Genomic DNA, 17,379 nt, shown 5'->3' on the forward strand with positions numbered 1-17,379 from the left:
AGCTGCAGGTGTCTTAATCTCACCTGTGAACTTCTGGCGGTTCCCTCTGAATCTTGGAGCTGGCTTCTATCACTTCTTTTGCTACTCTTCCACTGACAGGAGGAAAAACACATATTTATGGTGTTACCAACAGCGACACGTCGCTTTTCATTTTTTTTGTTAGAATAGATATAGAATGTAATTAAAAGTTCCAGTCAGTCAGTGCAACAATTTATTTATGTATACTATGGTAAGTAAAACATACATACCATATATATATATATGGTGTGTCATTTCCCTGTAATCGTTGTGGTTTATTTTCTCTAGGCGTAGCTTTATGAGTTTATTCCTTTGAGCTTAGCTTCTAATGAAACCTGGGTTTTAAACTGTCCATTTAGTGGCATTCATGTTAATCTCTCCTCCTCAAACTACCTGTGCTCCATCTGCCCAAGCTGATTTACTTTGATAACTGACCTACAGTCATTGCTACTGGTATATACTGTATATTCACATTGCCCAAACCTAGATTCTGCCATTAGATGTCCTGCTATCTATCTATCTATCTATCTATCTATCTATCTATCTATCTATCTATCTATCTATCTATCTATCTATCTATCTATCTATCTATCTATCTATCTATCTATCTATCTATCTATCTATCTATCTATCTATCTATCTATCTATCTATCTATCTATCTATCTATCTATCTATCTATCTATCTATCTATCTATCTATCTATCTATCTATCTATCTATCTATCTATCTATCTATCTATCTATCTATCTATCTATCTATCTATCTATCTATCTATCTATCTATCTATCTATCTCTCTGCCTGCCTGCCTGCCTGCCTGTCTGCCTGCCTGTCTGTCTGTCTGTCTGTAAATAAACATGCGCTTTTCCAGACATGGTAAAAAGTATAAATTAAATTCCTCACTTTTTTTTGGAACCTTGCCTTTTATGTTTGTTCATTACTTATTTTTAAAATCATGTCGTATATGTTTTATTTTCAGAATATTCTTTACCACTTCCATGCAGATGAAGATGATCTTCTGTCTCACCTGTATCTGAACCTGCTGCCTTTGAAAAAGATGTTGCTGCTTGAGACGGTCTTTATCTGACTCGACTTTGCACACCTGACAGAGAGACACAGAAGAAGAAACAGCGGCACTTAACATGGATTCAGAATACACTACATAGGATGTTTTTGGCAGAATTTAGGGTTTAATTTTACCCTTACCCCCTCTAGGTTTGTGTTCACAGACTCCTAGTGAACATTCTGGGTAAAAGTTCACTGGGATCCTTACAGACTGGGTATTTTCTACTGTACATTAAACATGCTTTTAGTGATGATTGCAGCCAAGATTAGATTTATGATTTTGTGTGCCTCATACACTTTTCTTTTTTCAGCGGGTTTAATATAATTTCCAGGAAATAATTTTCAGAGTTGAGCTTTTCTATGAGAAGGCCGGAGCAGCAGGAGTTGCTTGGCAGCCATTTCCAAACTTGATTTAGTCAGATTTGATTAAGAGGTTCTGGTGGTTGTCTGACATTTGAGCTGACTTTCAGCCCTGCCCTCTCTGGCTCTAAGACATGCATCCAGCTGTATTCCAGAAGCCATCATACAATAATTCACAATAAGTTGCTACAATAAACCGGTTATTACGACATTAACCCCTATCAATGAATGTGATTTTTGGCTGATTCTTTAGAGTAAATACATGTTTTGTCCAAATAAAACAAGGTGAAAATACACTGAGCCAAAAAAAAAAAAAAAAAAAAAAAAAAAAAAATGAAAACCAAACAAAATGATCTCTAGAGGGACTGACAGTTTGGAGAAAAAAATCTGTCAAAGAAATGTCAAACCTCAGTCAGCAGTCTCAGCAGACAGGTCCTCCAGGGACATCAGAGTTTCCTTCCAGTAGGAACTACATGGAATCCAGAGGGTTAAGGGCCCCTGATTAGTAACCCTGCCACCAGATGCTTATTGATGAGCCCAAACCCTGTATCTCCAGTGTGAAGCTCACATGGGTGATGCAAACTGCCTTGATGTTTGTTTTTGATGTATTTCACATCTAATTCTTTAGTATGTTTTCTGTTGATTGCTGCTGAAGTTCATTGATTAATGGAAATAACTGCTGTTTTTAATGTGAGGCTTCTTTGTTCTTAAGTGGTTTGAATTACTCTGCATCTCACAAAGATTTGTTTTTTATAAGCCATGTAAATGTAGTTTTTAATTATTAACCCTGGAACAGATTTGCACAGTGCCCATTGTAAGCTCTATGTTCATCAAGTTATATGTATAAAAATCTGACATTAGATCCTAGAAGAGGGGGGTGATCCTGGTCCAGAAAGTAAAAAAAAAAAAACCTTTACAGAGATTAGGTCCAACCATTTGCATATCCAGCTCTGCAACACAGACAGGGAGCTACTCAGCTAGTCAGTTATTTTTTTGAAGAGGTGCACTCTGCTCCTTATCTTTACATCAACAGCAGCACAACTAGCTACCGTATCAGCTGTTTCTCTGTGCGACATGCTCATGCACTCTTTCTAACGTAATAACACTCAAAAAGCAACATTGTCCCCCTCATTCATAAAATGATAAAATTGCGGACATGTCAGAGGACAGCTTTGGCTGGGAAAAGGTGGTCCAAATCGGGGACTGTCCATGGAAGTTAGAGACATCTGGTCACTTTACAGTAACATAACATTAACATCCATGTCTTTTCTCATTTGCTCATTACATTGATTACCAAATAATGACTAAAAGTCATTTAATGGGATTCCTCATGCCTGCTAGATGCTAGCTCACTCAAAGAAGGTACAGAATCAATTAACTAAAGGTTATCGGTTCCAGATTAAGCAAATCATTTAATAAATTTTATTCACCTCTTGGATTTCCATTGTGAATTAGTTTGAGAAAAATTCCAATGACTATAAATTAGCTAATTTAATCACATCCCTAATTATTCAAGATAAACTTTGGTTTTCAACCATAAAATCCTGTTATATCATTGCATCATCTCAGTGATTATGGCTTTCCATCATGTTTTTCCTTCCTCTTTGTACATAGTAGCTTAGTTTAGTTGAGTTTCACTAGTATAGTTGAGAGTTTTTAACTGAACTACGTTTGACTTGGAGCTTAATGACTGTTGTAAATAAACTCTTATGTCAAGAAAAGAGCTTGTGGTGAATTTATTCCATATATGTGCAGTTATTTGACCATGATTTGAGCTTGATTTAAACTTTCATTTGTTGTTCTAACACACAGCAAGTAGGGCATGTGTTCATAATCAATATATGGCAGTCTGAATATAATCAGATTAAATAACATATTTACCACAACTAGTGGGATGGCCAGTAACTATGTTAAAGTTTTGTTTGTTTTTCACTTTCGTTCATTTTCAATCTCTCCTGTTTTTATCATTTAAAAAACATTTTTTGTTGACCTTCATTTTCAAATTAAAATGAAAAAAAAAAAAAAAAAAAAAAAAAATCACACAAATACATATAACACATTTGTGTTTGTAGACGCACTTATAAAAGGCCTGGTTCTCCACCCCACACTTCCATAGGTGCTTACACGCAGCAGGAGTCGATGTGTGAAATGTCAAAACCAGCTTTTTCTGCACAGAAGAGGAGAGACAGAGAGAGAACTGAGAAAATAATAGCCAAAAGACATGTGAACAAGGAGGAGTGCTGAACATAATGTAAGGAAGGCACAAAACACTGACCCACAGATCCAAAGTTGTAAGCTTAGCAGGATACCAGATAGATATAGTGATTTGGCCACAGTGTGAAGCTGTAAAAATGGCTTGTAGCTTACAGAGGATGGATTTTTTATGGGAAGGGAGAGGGGATTTATTTCTGTAGATGTCTTGCTTTCAATCTTGTGTGTCTGGTAACATGAGATACCAGATCAATATCAAATGGGAGGTTAGAGTGTGAGAGGTGGAGGGGAAACAGTGTAGTTAATATCATGGAGGGAGTTACGGTAACATGGTATGAGGCATATGTTCTTTTGGGATCTGTTTCCTCTCCTGCACAGCTCCCTTTTTGTCATGCATCACATGCAGTGCCTTGCAAAAGTATTTGTATACCTCAGCTTTTTAAAATATAGTCACATTACAACCATGTACAAAAAATAAAAAAAAAATGTCCCAGAACAACAGAAGATAGTGTACAATCATAAAGTAAAAGGGAAAAGGATGCACGCCTTAAAAGATGCATCCATTTCGTTTAATGTCTAGAGTGTTCTGTGAAGAACTCAGAGGTTTGAGAGAGAACATTCATAAACAATCAGAATCACGAAAAACAAAGAAGACAGCTGACAGGTTGGGTAAAGGTTCATTTTTTTCCCTATTTTGTAGTTTCCGGTGTCCTTCTTTATGTGGTGGTGTGCTGGGTTGCAGCACATCACAGAAGGACTCAGATAAGCCCTGTAAGGATATCGGGAAGGCAGGTTCTGTTGCTGGCATGGAGTTAGACTCTATGAAATCACTTACTTAAAGGTATAGTGGAGGATGTTCTTTTCCCAGGTGGATCATTAAAATAAGTGGCCTTCCTTATTGTCTGATGATATGTTTACATAAGGCCATCCCACATGCTCGTCCCTAGTTAGCTATCTTTTTCTGAGCATGCATGCTTTCAGGTGTATATCTGTGATGAGCTACGGTTTCAGTCAGTCATTGAAGCTGGCCTTTCTCACTGTGGTTCTTTGAAAATGGCAGAGGGTCGTAAGAGAAAAAGTGTGAACAAAGTCTATAAAAGAAAAGAACGGCCACAGAAGAGAGACACAAGACCTGGGTGTTTTGAGGAGATTCTTTCACGTGATGGCATGAAATTGTGTGGTGGCGAACACTGAACGTTTTAATTTTTATTTTATTTATTGTTATTATTAGACTTAGTTTTGTAAATTTCTTTTTTTCTTTTTTAAGACATCTTTACACTTGTTTTGGGTCAGACTCAGGATTTCCTGCCTTTAGGTCCTGCAAACCAATCAAACTGGCCAACCTAAACATTCTATATATAGAAACATATTTGATTTTCAATGATCAGTTATCAAATTACTAATTACATTATTTCTGTATTACAAACATAGACTTTTTTGGGGGTCAATCACATATAATTTGTGTGTTTTAATATGATAAAATCAAAAACCTTTGCAGATATTATGTTCAAAGACGTTCAAACATTGACAACTTCTTTGGTCCCACCTTGGCTGAAATACTAAGGTAAGACCTGATTATATTTTACCATACCAATTAAAAAACAAACATGTATTGATACTTCTGGTAAAAACGTATCATAAGACATGAAATTAATAATTTATTGTATTAGCATAAGCCTGTGTTGAATAAATCTGCTTGGTTCATATCCATCCTGTCGTCTCTTCTGGTTACTAAATCATCTGGTTTTAGTGACTGATCTTCAGGTTAAGACGTCCAAACTGGTTTGCTTCCTCCCTACTGAAATGAAAAGTACGCTGCCTGCATTACTTGCAGTTTGAGAGAGTTTGGAAAAGAAAGATGAGGTTCTAAGCCATGTGTTGGAGGCTACAATGACAATCACCAAGTGCTGAAGCAAAAAGTGAATAAAAAGATGAAAATAACAAAAGTTAAACATAAAAGAGAAAATATCATAAAACACAGGAAAGTTTTCTTTGTCCTCAAACCATCCAACAGCTAGATTTAAATCCACCAGCTCCTCTTAACAGCCACTTGACCCAATTTGATGCATAACAAGGTAGGCCATTGATAACTTATTAAAACATAACTCTTTGACTTTGTGTGAAACCCATTAAAGAACATTAAGAGAAAAAAAATTCCATCTTGTTAAAATATCTACAATTGTAGAGATGTTTTTTTTTTCTGGACAGTGAAAAACCTGATTTTATTTTATTCTGAGACCTCTTTACATATTTTCTAGATAACATTCTTCTGTTGTTCAGATTGAATTGTTATCTATACTACTCAGCGTTTTCAGCACAAAAACAAACAAGACAAAATTATCCATGCAAGAAAAAAAAAAAAAAAAAACGGACTTTCAAGTGGCATCCTTGTTTTTACACTTTATGGTATACAATTATGTTATTGTCAATAGGTCCCACTTCCTGATCTCCACTCCTAAGTTTAACCAAATCACTGAATTCATTTGTGTTGTTAAACTTAGAGTTTTTTTCAAGCATGAATTAAATATTTTAAGTACATGAGGAAAGATCAATTACAAACCATATTACAAAAAAAGTTTGATAGTTGCAAGGATACGTTTCTTTGTAGGATTATTTTTCACAGCATGTCAACCTTTTTAGACACATAATAATTAAAGCATTAATCTGACCGGAAAATCTTAAAACTGTCACATCACTTAAAAAAAGCTTTTTCAAGCAACTGTTGTCTTATTAAGGAAGTGAAAAGTTGCAATCAGCCCAATGTGGGAAAGATGGATTTAAATTGAATCTGTGATATCATCAGTTTTGTGGAAAAATCTTATAAGATCATAAAAAAACACAAATACACACAACAGGAAACACCTAAAATCAATATGTAAGATATTGTTTGAATTAAACAGAAATAAGGTATAGATTATGCATCATAATATGGCATAATCTAATTGACCATGAAGCTATCATCACTTTGATTACGTGGCTATAAGGATAATTGAAAAACAGTGACAATACAATAATGCACGAGAAATGAACAACAAAGTGAGAATAAATATTACTCCATCATTCTATAAGTGGGGGAAGGTCTGCAAGGAGAGGTGTTGTGCGAGGGTTCAATAATGCTTTGTGCTACCATGATTACTTATATCTACTCACCAGTGAAGACTATGTTTTTTTAACACAGAGAGAAAAGACAGAAACACAAAGATAAGACTACATCTTCAGCCCTTTGTGAGTTACCAAACAGTCAAGCAGGCACACTGACATGCTAAGCAGAAATGGCAGAGCTGGGTTAAACGGCAATGAGGAGAATATTTATGAGATTGGATAAAAACCAATCAGCTGAAAGGTAGATGAAAGAGCAAGCAAATGTGTTTGCTAAATTAAAAAAGCAGATATGTAAAGTTTAAGACTGCTGCTTCAAATCTACCATGATTCTGTAAGATGATTAACACAGAGATGAAGCTGGTGTCCTAACAGTCTGAACAAATACTGAGGAGCAGTGCATGTCTGAGATGTTATTTATCTGTAATGCAATGCTTTACTTTGGGTCACAGACAAACACACACTGTAATGAGAGAGAGATTAGTTTTTACACACGCACCATCCTGTTACAGTGAATCCTGCCTGTTAAGGAGATCTGAAACAGTGACACACATATACATTGTGTGTGATGGTGGACAGGATTACAAACAGTACAGTTTATCTGACAGATCCAGTAAAATAGGTAATTGACAGAAACATGAAGGAGGGATGAGAAGAATAGATGGAGAGTTCAGATTGATTTCCACAAATGCACAACTGATTTCAAATGATTACTGTGGCTCTAAATCACAGTGACAGTTGGCGTTTCAGGGATACAAATGTTAGAACGAAGAGTTATACGTTTAATGTGATGATGAGAACGACTTTTCAAATTTTATTAGCAAGATAGAGGAATAAACATAATATATGACTAAAGATTTTGAGAAACAATGCTCACCTCTTTCTGGACTCCAATGACATAAAAGGTTTTCCCTTCAAACTTCAGCTTGCTTACGTCTCCCCTGAAAAAAGACAATTCTCTGTTTTCACATTCTACATTAATTATTCAAAGAAATACTAAATTTAGATTTTATTTTGAAGGAAAAAAAAATTCTAGATTCAACAAAGACAAAAAAAAAAAGAAATAAAAATAACCAAGCTAGTCCCCCCAACTAGCTTGGACCTGCTTTAATCTGGGTCATTATAATGATTGTTTTGCTTAGAAGAGTACAAACTCCTACATAATTCTTAAAATTCTTTTGCAGTTTTTGCAGAAAGTATAAAGGATTGGATAAAAAAAAACTTTCAAATATCTGTTAGATGTTTGGTGAAACCATGTGTCAATCACACTGGAAAAATTATCTAGAAATACATAAAAATGTCTTGAATTAAGTGTATTTACTCTTAATTTGAATACCTAAATGAGATAGATATCAACGGAATAACTTTTTACTATTAAAATAAGATGATTAGATAACAATCACTTGAAATAAGACAATGCAATAGCGTTATCTTATTTTAAATGTAAATTTTCTTGTTCCATTTGCAAAATGTCTCTTTTAACTCCTCAATTTAAGAACAAATGCACTTATTTTAAGAAAAAAAATGTCTTGTCTAGGAAAAGAGGAAAAGGGATCAGAAGTAGTTCTCTCTTTTTAGTACATTATAAAGGTACAGTTCATACCAGATGTTTCCTTTGGAAAGAATAAATACAGTCCTGTGATGTAAAAGGACTTAAGCTGTCATTGTGGTCCAATGTTATCTAAAATGTTATATGGGGGAAATTGTGTATTTTGTGCTGTAATAATGAATTAAAAGAACAAAACTGTTTGATTGTAATTATTTTCACCAAACCAATTATATTTACCATTTGAGGAGGTGAATCCTCTTGTTTCCCTGGAAAACCACAAACCCTGTGGCTGTGAAGCCCAGAAAGGCTGTTGAGCCTGTAAAGTCCTGAAAGCACAAACAGCAGAGGGGAACGTTGGGAATTAATAGGTCAATTACCCTGATTGTAAAATATATAAAATATGGCAAAGGGTAGGAGGTTATTTAATAGAGGGATCTAGATTAATTACCTTGCATGGATGGGGGTCGACTCCATATGTTTCCAGACTGTGTGCCCTTTGGAGCATGTTAAGCTCTGCCATCGCTGCACATTGACCCCTAAGGGAGATGAAACAATGCTTAGAAAGAAAACTAAAGTGTCGCTAAAAGATGCCCATATTGTATTTTCTATTTGTATTGTATTTATGTTCTAAATTATTTGTTTATAAATCTAAAATGCTTTAAGGAAGCCGTAAACCTCAGTATAGAGGCTTTAGTTAAAAAATATTTTTAAGACTCAATCCTCTTTACAGCAGGCTAAGATAATCTGATAGTGTTAAGGATCTACTAGATTGTTGGAGGTTAATAAGACAAAGATAATTTTACTCTGAAGGTAAGTATGATGCCAAACATTTGGTTTTATACCTGTTATTTTCTGGTAGTACTATAGAAAAATTACAATCGAGATTTTTCCTTACGAAGATATTTCCTCATGGCCTGTACATATTTCCTTTATATTTTGGAAGTTTTTATACCTCCATACTCAGTTTCAGCATTGCTGTAGAGGAGGACACGCCATCTTTATTTATATTGCTATCATCTTATCAGATTGAGAGTAGTTTATGGGGAATCTTTTATGCAGTTCTACATTTAAATTACAGTTAATTTTAAGTAATAAAGATTTAATTTTTTACTGCTTTTTAATATTGGGCCACAATCCATGTCTGGTGTGACAGAGGCCTTGGGAAGCCTGTCTTTGACCGTACACATTTAATTCAACATTACCATGTGTCCCCATAAGCTGTGACTCCTCCAAAATGTATTGACTGTGGAAATCACCTCAACTCTTTATAGCTCAGAGTTAATCAACACGCCGTTAATCCTATCAGTTGAACCCGTCAGGGTTCAGACAGAATGCACTTGTGGGAAATGAAGCATTTGCCTTTGATCTGCAGGAATCATCCCAAGTGTGACGGACAGGAGCTTCATAAGTCAAATTAACCAAAAACATGATAAACATGCAGCACTGTGGAAAAGTTTGCATAACAGCCTTTTTTACATTTTTTTAAATGCCTTTTTTTAAGGGCATTTACTACTCAGACTCAATACATGCATGACAAGTTAATTGTTGGTTTTCTTGAATCCAACTACATAAGAGACTACCGCCAAAACAATATATGAGGTATATCAGTTTGTTATTATTACTAACCTAGTTTTCATGCCAATACCATCTCAAATAACTATCATATAATTTCTCTTATAATCAGGCTTGGTTCTCAGTGTATTTTTTCCACCCTGTTCTAAAGCATCATGGAAGAGAACATCTGCCTTCATTAAAATTAAGCTAGAAAACCATGGGCCATGTTCCAGACAGAAAAAAACCCCATCAGACATCCTCTATCATGTTTTATTTTACCTGAGCTCATTTTTGTGTATTTCCATAATCTTCCTCTCCAGTTTGAGGGACTGTTTAGGGAAAAGCTTGAAGTCTCTGATGTAGTCTGATGGATGCTCCTCTGGGTCATAGTCTCCGAGCTCAGCTGCAAAGGAAAGGGGTTGTTAATGCTGTTATGCTGACATCTAGCAGTATTTATGTGATAAAGTGGATCATCGTAAAGGAATAAAGTGAGGAAAGGCACATATTTTTCTAGTCTCCCATCTTTCATGTCTAATCTTTCCTTCGTTCGCTGGATTTAGAGCCATTCGAAGAGGCACCACAGAATAAAAGTCTAGGTACTGTGTTTGATATAATAAATCACTAAATTTGTAGCAGGTATTTAAAGAACTGCATTAGGCTGGTTTTAGTAACATATCTGTCAAAATCTATAAAGACATTGAATGAGGTCCATACACCTCAGAATTGACCAAGGAGTTCCCCAGGGTTTTGTACTTGAGACATTACACTCCACAGCTGGATATGAGCTACTTTCATATTTGGCTTTATATAAAACATTGTGGGATAAACAAATTGTGATTATAGAATATAAACTTATAAAAGAATAAATAAGTGAATGATTACATTGCTTGAATTTTTGCTGCAGGTCAGGAGAAAATAACAGATGCCTGATGAATTTAATGATATATTAAATTATATATTGAAATATTCCCTCAAAATGTGTCTGAAAAGTCCTCAAATAATACAAAATAAAGTATATTGGAATAAGGATAAAATAATTTCTATAATTTATTTCGAAATAGTATTGACTTAAATAGACAAATAGTCCATACGTTTCTCTTACTTTGCCTTTTTTAATCTTTACCCTTTATGAATCAGGCTTAAACTCCAGGGAGACATTCAGCTTCTCTTTGTTATGCTGCCTGTACCACTGTTTCCCAGGCGAAATCAGACTATCATATTTATTACATTGTTGCACTTTGAAAAACAAGCTGCAACTAAATTATCACGTTAAGTGACAACACTATATAAAAAGAATCAAACAAGGGTTTATAACAGTGTACAAAACAATGAGTCACAAGGCTTTTAAGAATGTCAGCATGCTTTGCAAATCAAGACGTTTACATAAAATATCCATACACACATGCTAAAACTACAGGAAAAGATTACATTCATAGAATTTTTTTTTTTTTTTTACTTTACTGCGACTTATATTCTGCATAAGTCAAAATAAATAGGTAAAATAAATCTGCTTCTGGATAAAACGTAGAAAAGGTGTAAAAATCTTAATATAAAATATGGACAAAATTCATTTTATAGCAACATTTGATTCTCAAACTGCATTCTGTACTTAAGATTTAATAAAAGTAAAAGCAAAGTTAAACTGTTATACTTTTTTTTATTTGCTAAATTTTTCCCTTCAGCAAATAAAAATAATAAATATAAAGACATGATACACTGGTCAGCAAAGCCACACAAAAAGACCCATTGCATCAACATAACTCATCCTATTGATATGAACTTTTGCTCATATGTTGTCAAAGATAGGAACAAGTGCAGCAATTGGCACGAGCACGCTATATAATTCATGAACCACAAGTGGCATCTAGAAAGTATATTTATTTCTAAAAGAGAAAAAAATACAAATTAAAAGTGCTATGGTTTAAGTTGTGTAACAGTCAATGTGTTAAGGTGATTTTCACCAAATACAATAAGGCCTGCACTTTAAAATGACTATACTGTACTTGCAAGCATGTGGAGCATAAGATGTGCTTTAAATAGAAATTTGGTTATGTGAAACTTTTGTGCAGAAGTTAAAATTATTTGAGTGGTGAGCCGCTCACCCAAATAAATAACAGTAACCGCTCACCGTGAGCGGTTACTGTTATTTAAATCAGGGAATTTAAAAATGAGTTTTAATGTTTCTTTATTTCCATTGTAGTAAATCAATCCCACTGAATGAGGCACCAACGTTTAGATACAGGAAAGAAGAAGCAGGTTCACTCAGCAGATCATCATGTGCATTTGTTTGTGTCAGTGTGTGTTATTTAGATAAACAAAAAAGGTTTAGTTCAGGATTTTTTGTTTAAGGATCTTTCAGTTCAATCTGCTGCAGGTTAAAATTATGGTAGTCTAATCTGAGTGAGAGAAAGTGAAATAATGGTAAATGGCATGTACTTATATAGCGCCTTTATTCAAGTCAGGAGACTTGACCAAAGCGCTTTACACTACATTCATTCACCCATTCACACACACACTCACACACTGATGGTGGCAAGCTACATTGTAGCCACAGCTGCCCTGGGGCTCACTGACAGAAGCGGGGCTGCCGTACACTGGCGCCACCGGGCCCTCTGACCACCATCAGTAGACAATGCAGGTGAATGCACAACGACACTGAAAGTCGGAGTCAGGGCTTGAACCGTCAACCCTTCGATTTCAGGGCAAACTCCTACATCCAACGCCACTGTCGCGTGAACACATTGCTTAAATAAACAAATAGTTATTTGCCAATTAAGCTAGTATTACAGTTGTGCTTCTTTTGTTTTTGCTAAACATTTATTTTCATAGACAATGTGACAGAAGTGCAGCTGATTCAGATGAAGGAAATGATTGGATTAAGAACAAATCCCTCTGACCTACACTTAATTCTGGACCCATTTTTGATTAATAACCATAGCAAAGGTTAAATGAAAAAAACTACAAAGAGTTTAATTAAACAATAATCATATTCTCCATCTCCCCTAAGCAACATTTTGACTAAGTGGGATGGGGACCTGTCCTCATTAATCAGAGCAGCCAATGATACGCTGCAGACACGCTTTGGCTTGAGATAACTGGGCGAGTCACACTCTTCTCTCCTAGGACACAAGCCAGTGAGAGGCTGTTAGCACAGCTCAGAGATGTGAGCATCAGCCAGGGGGCTTCATTGATACGGCTGAGCTTCCTAATCCACAGTGAAGCGACTGTGATATGACGTTTATCTGTAAGTGTTAATTAAGAGAATGAAAAAAAAATCTATTTTAATCCATTTTCCCAGAGGTTTACATAGATTTCTTGGTGTCATAAAAATGTGGCACTATAAGATAATTCTTATAATGTTAATTCTAGCTCGTTAATGAGCAAGAACCCAGAAAAATGAGCCAAATGCTTCAATAGTCAGGAATACAATTTATCTTCTAATATAAGGTGGCATCATTTTAGTTATGAATTCAGACAACAAAAATGTTGTTGGCTAGGAGCGACTTTTTTAAGTACAGCATAATATCTTATATGACATATAATACATTTTTAGAGTTTAGATTAAAAACCGTTTTAAATGCTGACAAAGCTAACAACAAAATGCAGAAATTTACGGCATCTTTTTAGTTTATATTTAGAGATACATTTTCAAATTCCCAAACCAAATCTGATGAATAAAAAGTTTTTTTTTTTTTGTTTTTTTTTTATTAAAGGGATTCAGCAGGAAAACAATATGGAACCACTCTTGCCCTCTCTTCAGCTTACCCCAAAGTTTTTCACTACACTTTATTTCAGAGAGAACGTTAGCTTTCGTATTTGAAGAATTATTTCTGTTTCTATTTTCATGTATTGTATTAAAATCCTTTTCCTGTCAACCCAATGGCAACCTGTTCTTCAATGACTGGTGGGTCCACCAGTTGTCAATGTACGTTTTCTCTACATTATCAAAAAGTAATGATGTAATTCAGTCATTCAGAGAAATGGGCTTGTGCATGCTCTTGCACTGGGTTGTTCATGTGCATTCTTTTTTTTTTTTTTTTAATATAGAGGGCGGGTTTTTCAAAAACTTGTGAAAATCCTCCACTATACCTTTAAGTAGGAAAATATATTGTTGGTAAACTTAAACTCTCAAGTGAAAATTGGGATTTAAAAAAACAAACAAAACAAACTTAGTGACAATCTTATAACAGTATAAAGCGCCACGAACTACTAGCAGAAAAGTTTAAATAAAACTTTTTTTTTTCTTCCAGAAATGTGAAAATGGGTAATTCCAGGATCTTTCAGCACTTAAATAATCATAAACATGGAGCCAAGACCAACACAGATGGTTGAACATACATATTGTTACAAGAGCTGATTGTTTTCCTCCTTGACAATCAGTTCCAAGACTGCAATCTTATAGTAAACTTGTTAAGGGAGCTGAATAGAGGAGCTGTAGAAGAAAACTAAATGCTGTTCAAACAGCAAAATCTGCCATTTTAACAGCTGTTTTGCTGTAAAATGAGGGTTTTCCTTGGTGTAAGATGTTTCTTAGGATGTTCTCAAGTTAAAGATTTTATCTCTATCTCCTGTTCAAGAACATGCTATTGAAAACAAATCTATTTTGAAACCTTTGTAAACCTCTTTACACTTGGTTGTCGATATATGTAGCCAACATCATACAGTCTTCCTGTTGCTCTGAACCGATCCTTACCCTGTATGATGCAGGCTCCCAAATATGCAGCCTCAGCAAAGGGACACAGGAGGCGGCCGTGGTAAATGTCTCTCTTCAGCTGGAGGTACAGGAGGTATCTGGCAGAATACAGACAAACACATATCCACTTAAAATAAATAAATATATGCTTTAATTTAAGCATAGCTTAGCTGTCCCTGAAAGGTAGATTATTGACTGCTTTGAATCCGTAAACAGTGAAAGAAATTATCCTTTTAAACGATTATTTAAACAGAAGCATTTGCTCCCTTTGCGACACTAACCATACAGCAGATCGGTGCTGTGGTTACTATAGAAACAGCTTCACTGCAGACATGTCCGTGCTGCTAACGTGCTGATTTGTCTGGTTTTCCCAGACAAAAAAAAAAAAACACAAAAAAAACATTGGTTCTAGATCTGGGGACACTTGTTGCTATGGATGCGGATGAGCTTCCAAGAGAGATCACATCAACTAGTGAAATGTATATCAGACCAATTCAGCTTGGGTTGTAACAAGTGGCAGAAGGAATTCATTATAGACTGAAAGGAGAAAAAAAGACTAAAGGTCTATTGTTATTTATCTATTGGCTGTGTTGATATATTATCATAAAAATAAATAAGGCATCAGATTGTTGCATCTGAAGAGCTTTAATATTACGTTAAAATCTTCAGTACTAATTTGGAAAATACCTGCTTGGTGTTCCCATGATATATCTGCCACTGTCCCTCCCATTAATGCTATGTGACATAAGCAAATACTCCTTTATGGTCAGAGCTGTCTATATATTGTTGAAAGGAAGAAAAATAACTAGGTGATTATTACAGAGCTGCATTAAATACTCGGTTATTAGGCTGAAGAAAATGTTGTTGGGCCTCAGGAGCAGTAGAAAAATGAAAAAATGTGGTGGTGAACATCATCCCTTTCGTCTCTTATAGCCATATTGCTGGTGAGCAGGTCTTAGGTGCACAGAAGTCACCTGCTCTTCTTTTTCTTTGTGTGTTTCTTTCACAAAATAATTAAATGCATGAAAAAGCAATAATCACGTATGGATTCCCTGGGTTACTGAGAATCTACACCAAAGAAGGTGTGTATCAGTACATGTTGTCAGTTTTTTAAGATTGAATGTCAAGTTAGGAATTTCTCCTATAGAGTCACTACATGGTTCTGGCATATTGTATTCAACCAAACATTTACTGGTTTCCCCAGCAAATGAAGTGTTGCCTCAACATTTTATTTGCACAATAACGTTTTTATTTATTTAACTGAGTCAATTTTGTACTTGTTTAGCTCATACATACACATCTGAATTTACATCTTGACATATGTTGCACATTTTTCTAATGTTATTTTTAACAACCGTACAGTATTTTGTGTTGTAAAGTGACGTTTACCATGTAGTCTTATATTCTTATCATAGTTTTCCTTGTGCAAGTTTTGGATGCTTTTATTTCATCTTCGCCTTTTCTGCTTATAAGCCTGAATGAAACGCTTTTGGGACATATCATTTTTACTGTATTGCATGTAATTTAAGTGCAAACCTGATTTAATTTTATCAATGCAAATAGCATCTGCTCCAATCAAATAATTTTATGGAAAAAAAATGAAATATTTGCACATGAATAAATCATCTTTATCTGTCATTTTTTTACCTGGTGAGCTCCTCCTTAATTTTCATTGGCTCATGGGGGTAGAACTTGACGCGGAAGCACATGGTGTATGGCTGCTGAGCTGCTGAAGAAAAAGAAGATACACAGGAAGAATTGCTGAACTATTGTTCAATAATTCATTTATTTCAATAACTGAAATCACAAAGTATAATGCCTCTTATATACTAATCACACACAGATGGTTTCAATTCTTTATTTCAATTAATCGTGATGATATTCTGCTTACAGTTTATAAAAGTAGAAGATTTAACATTAGCATATTACTTCAAAGCAACAGTAGTTTTAATACATAAAAGTGTACTTAATAAAAATTAGGTTAAATAGCTGCTTAAAAGTTATTTAAACAAAAAAAAGAGCCTAATCAGAATGCATATTCCAGTTTATATGTGTGGGATTACTTTCGTTTTCACTTATTTGTTTACTTTTATAAAGATTGGTCAGAAATGTAGGGGCCTTGAAGATTAAAATTTCTAAAATGGAGTGTTTGAAGAGGAGTGTTAGAGGAGAAGAAATAATATTCTCTAACCAGTAATCTTCTCAGTGCTCCCCCCCTCCAGCCTGCCTTTAAAGGAATAGTACACCCAAAACATGATTAGCCTTCATTTTCTACTCACCCCAATGCTGAACAAAACTCTGGAGTACTTTTTTGATATCTCAAATGCATCTGGAGATCTGGGAGGCTTCTTGCTGTCTGCTGACATTCAAATAATGGAGGTCTATGGCGCCCGAGACAGAAAGGTCCACAAAAGTCCACAAAAACTTGTCAATATTCCTCCATACTGCTCGTCCAATGTAATCCAAGTGTCCTGAGTGGGTAGCATCCAGAATTTACTCGAAACGAAGTCATTTAGAACGTTTTAGAGCCTAAACAGTACACTGCATAAAATATAAATCTCAATAAGTTATTTTTTCTTAAAATAAGTGTGTTTTTCCTTGATTTGAGGAGGTAAGTAAGACACTTTGCCAATGGAACAAGACAATTTCCTTTTAAAATAAGAAAAAACTATTTTATCGTCTTATTTCAAGTAAATATTATCTAACTATCTTATTTTAAGAGTGAAAATACTCATTCCATTGGCAAATCATCTTATTTACCTGCTCAAATTAAGGCTAAATATACTTAATTTAAGCCATTTTTTACTTATTTCTGGATTGTTTTTGCAGTG

General features: G+C 34.9%; 1 protein-coding gene across 6 annotated transcripts in view; it reads right to left on the reverse strand.

The window, feature by feature from the left end:
- frmd3 (FERM domain containing 3) overlaps positions 1 to 17,379 on the reverse strand; it is a 62,458-nt gene that overhangs the window by 9,368 nt on the left and 35,711 nt on the right. Inside the window, exons 4-14 of one of the 6 annotated variants that reach the window (XM_038305428.1) lie at positions 16,196 to 16,277; positions 14,549 to 14,646; positions 10,135 to 10,258; positions 8,750 to 8,837; positions 8,539 to 8,627; positions 7,630 to 7,693; positions 7,252 to 7,287; positions 6,804 to 6,812; positions 3,521 to 3,609; positions 1,045 to 1,119; positions 24 to 92 (exon numbers count right to left, since the gene is read on the reverse strand). In XM_038305428.1, coding sequence (XP_038161356.1) covers positions 24 to 92; positions 1,045 to 1,119; positions 3,521 to 3,609; positions 6,804 to 6,812; positions 7,252 to 7,287; positions 7,630 to 7,693; positions 8,539 to 8,627; positions 8,750 to 8,837; positions 10,135 to 10,258; positions 14,549 to 14,646; positions 16,196 to 16,277 — 823 coding nt within the window. The remainder of the gene's footprint in view (positions 1 to 23; positions 93 to 1,044; positions 1,120 to 3,520; positions 3,610 to 6,803; positions 6,813 to 7,251; positions 7,288 to 7,629; positions 7,694 to 8,538; positions 8,628 to 8,749; positions 8,838 to 10,134; positions 10,259 to 14,548; positions 14,647 to 16,195; positions 16,278 to 17,379) is intronic. The other 5 variants (XM_038305446.1, XM_038305454.1, XM_038305438.1 and 2 more) reach the window with 5 other exon arrangements.

The sequence above is a fragment of the Cyprinodon tularosa genome, unplaced genomic scaffold, assembly GCF_016077235.1.
Source record: "Cyprinodon tularosa strain WSP-4 unplaced genomic scaffold, ASM1607723v1 ctg115, whole genome shotgun sequence".
In the NCBI taxonomy this organism is placed as follows: domain Eukaryota; kingdom Metazoa; phylum Chordata; class Actinopteri; order Cyprinodontiformes; family Cyprinodontidae; genus Cyprinodon; species Cyprinodon tularosa.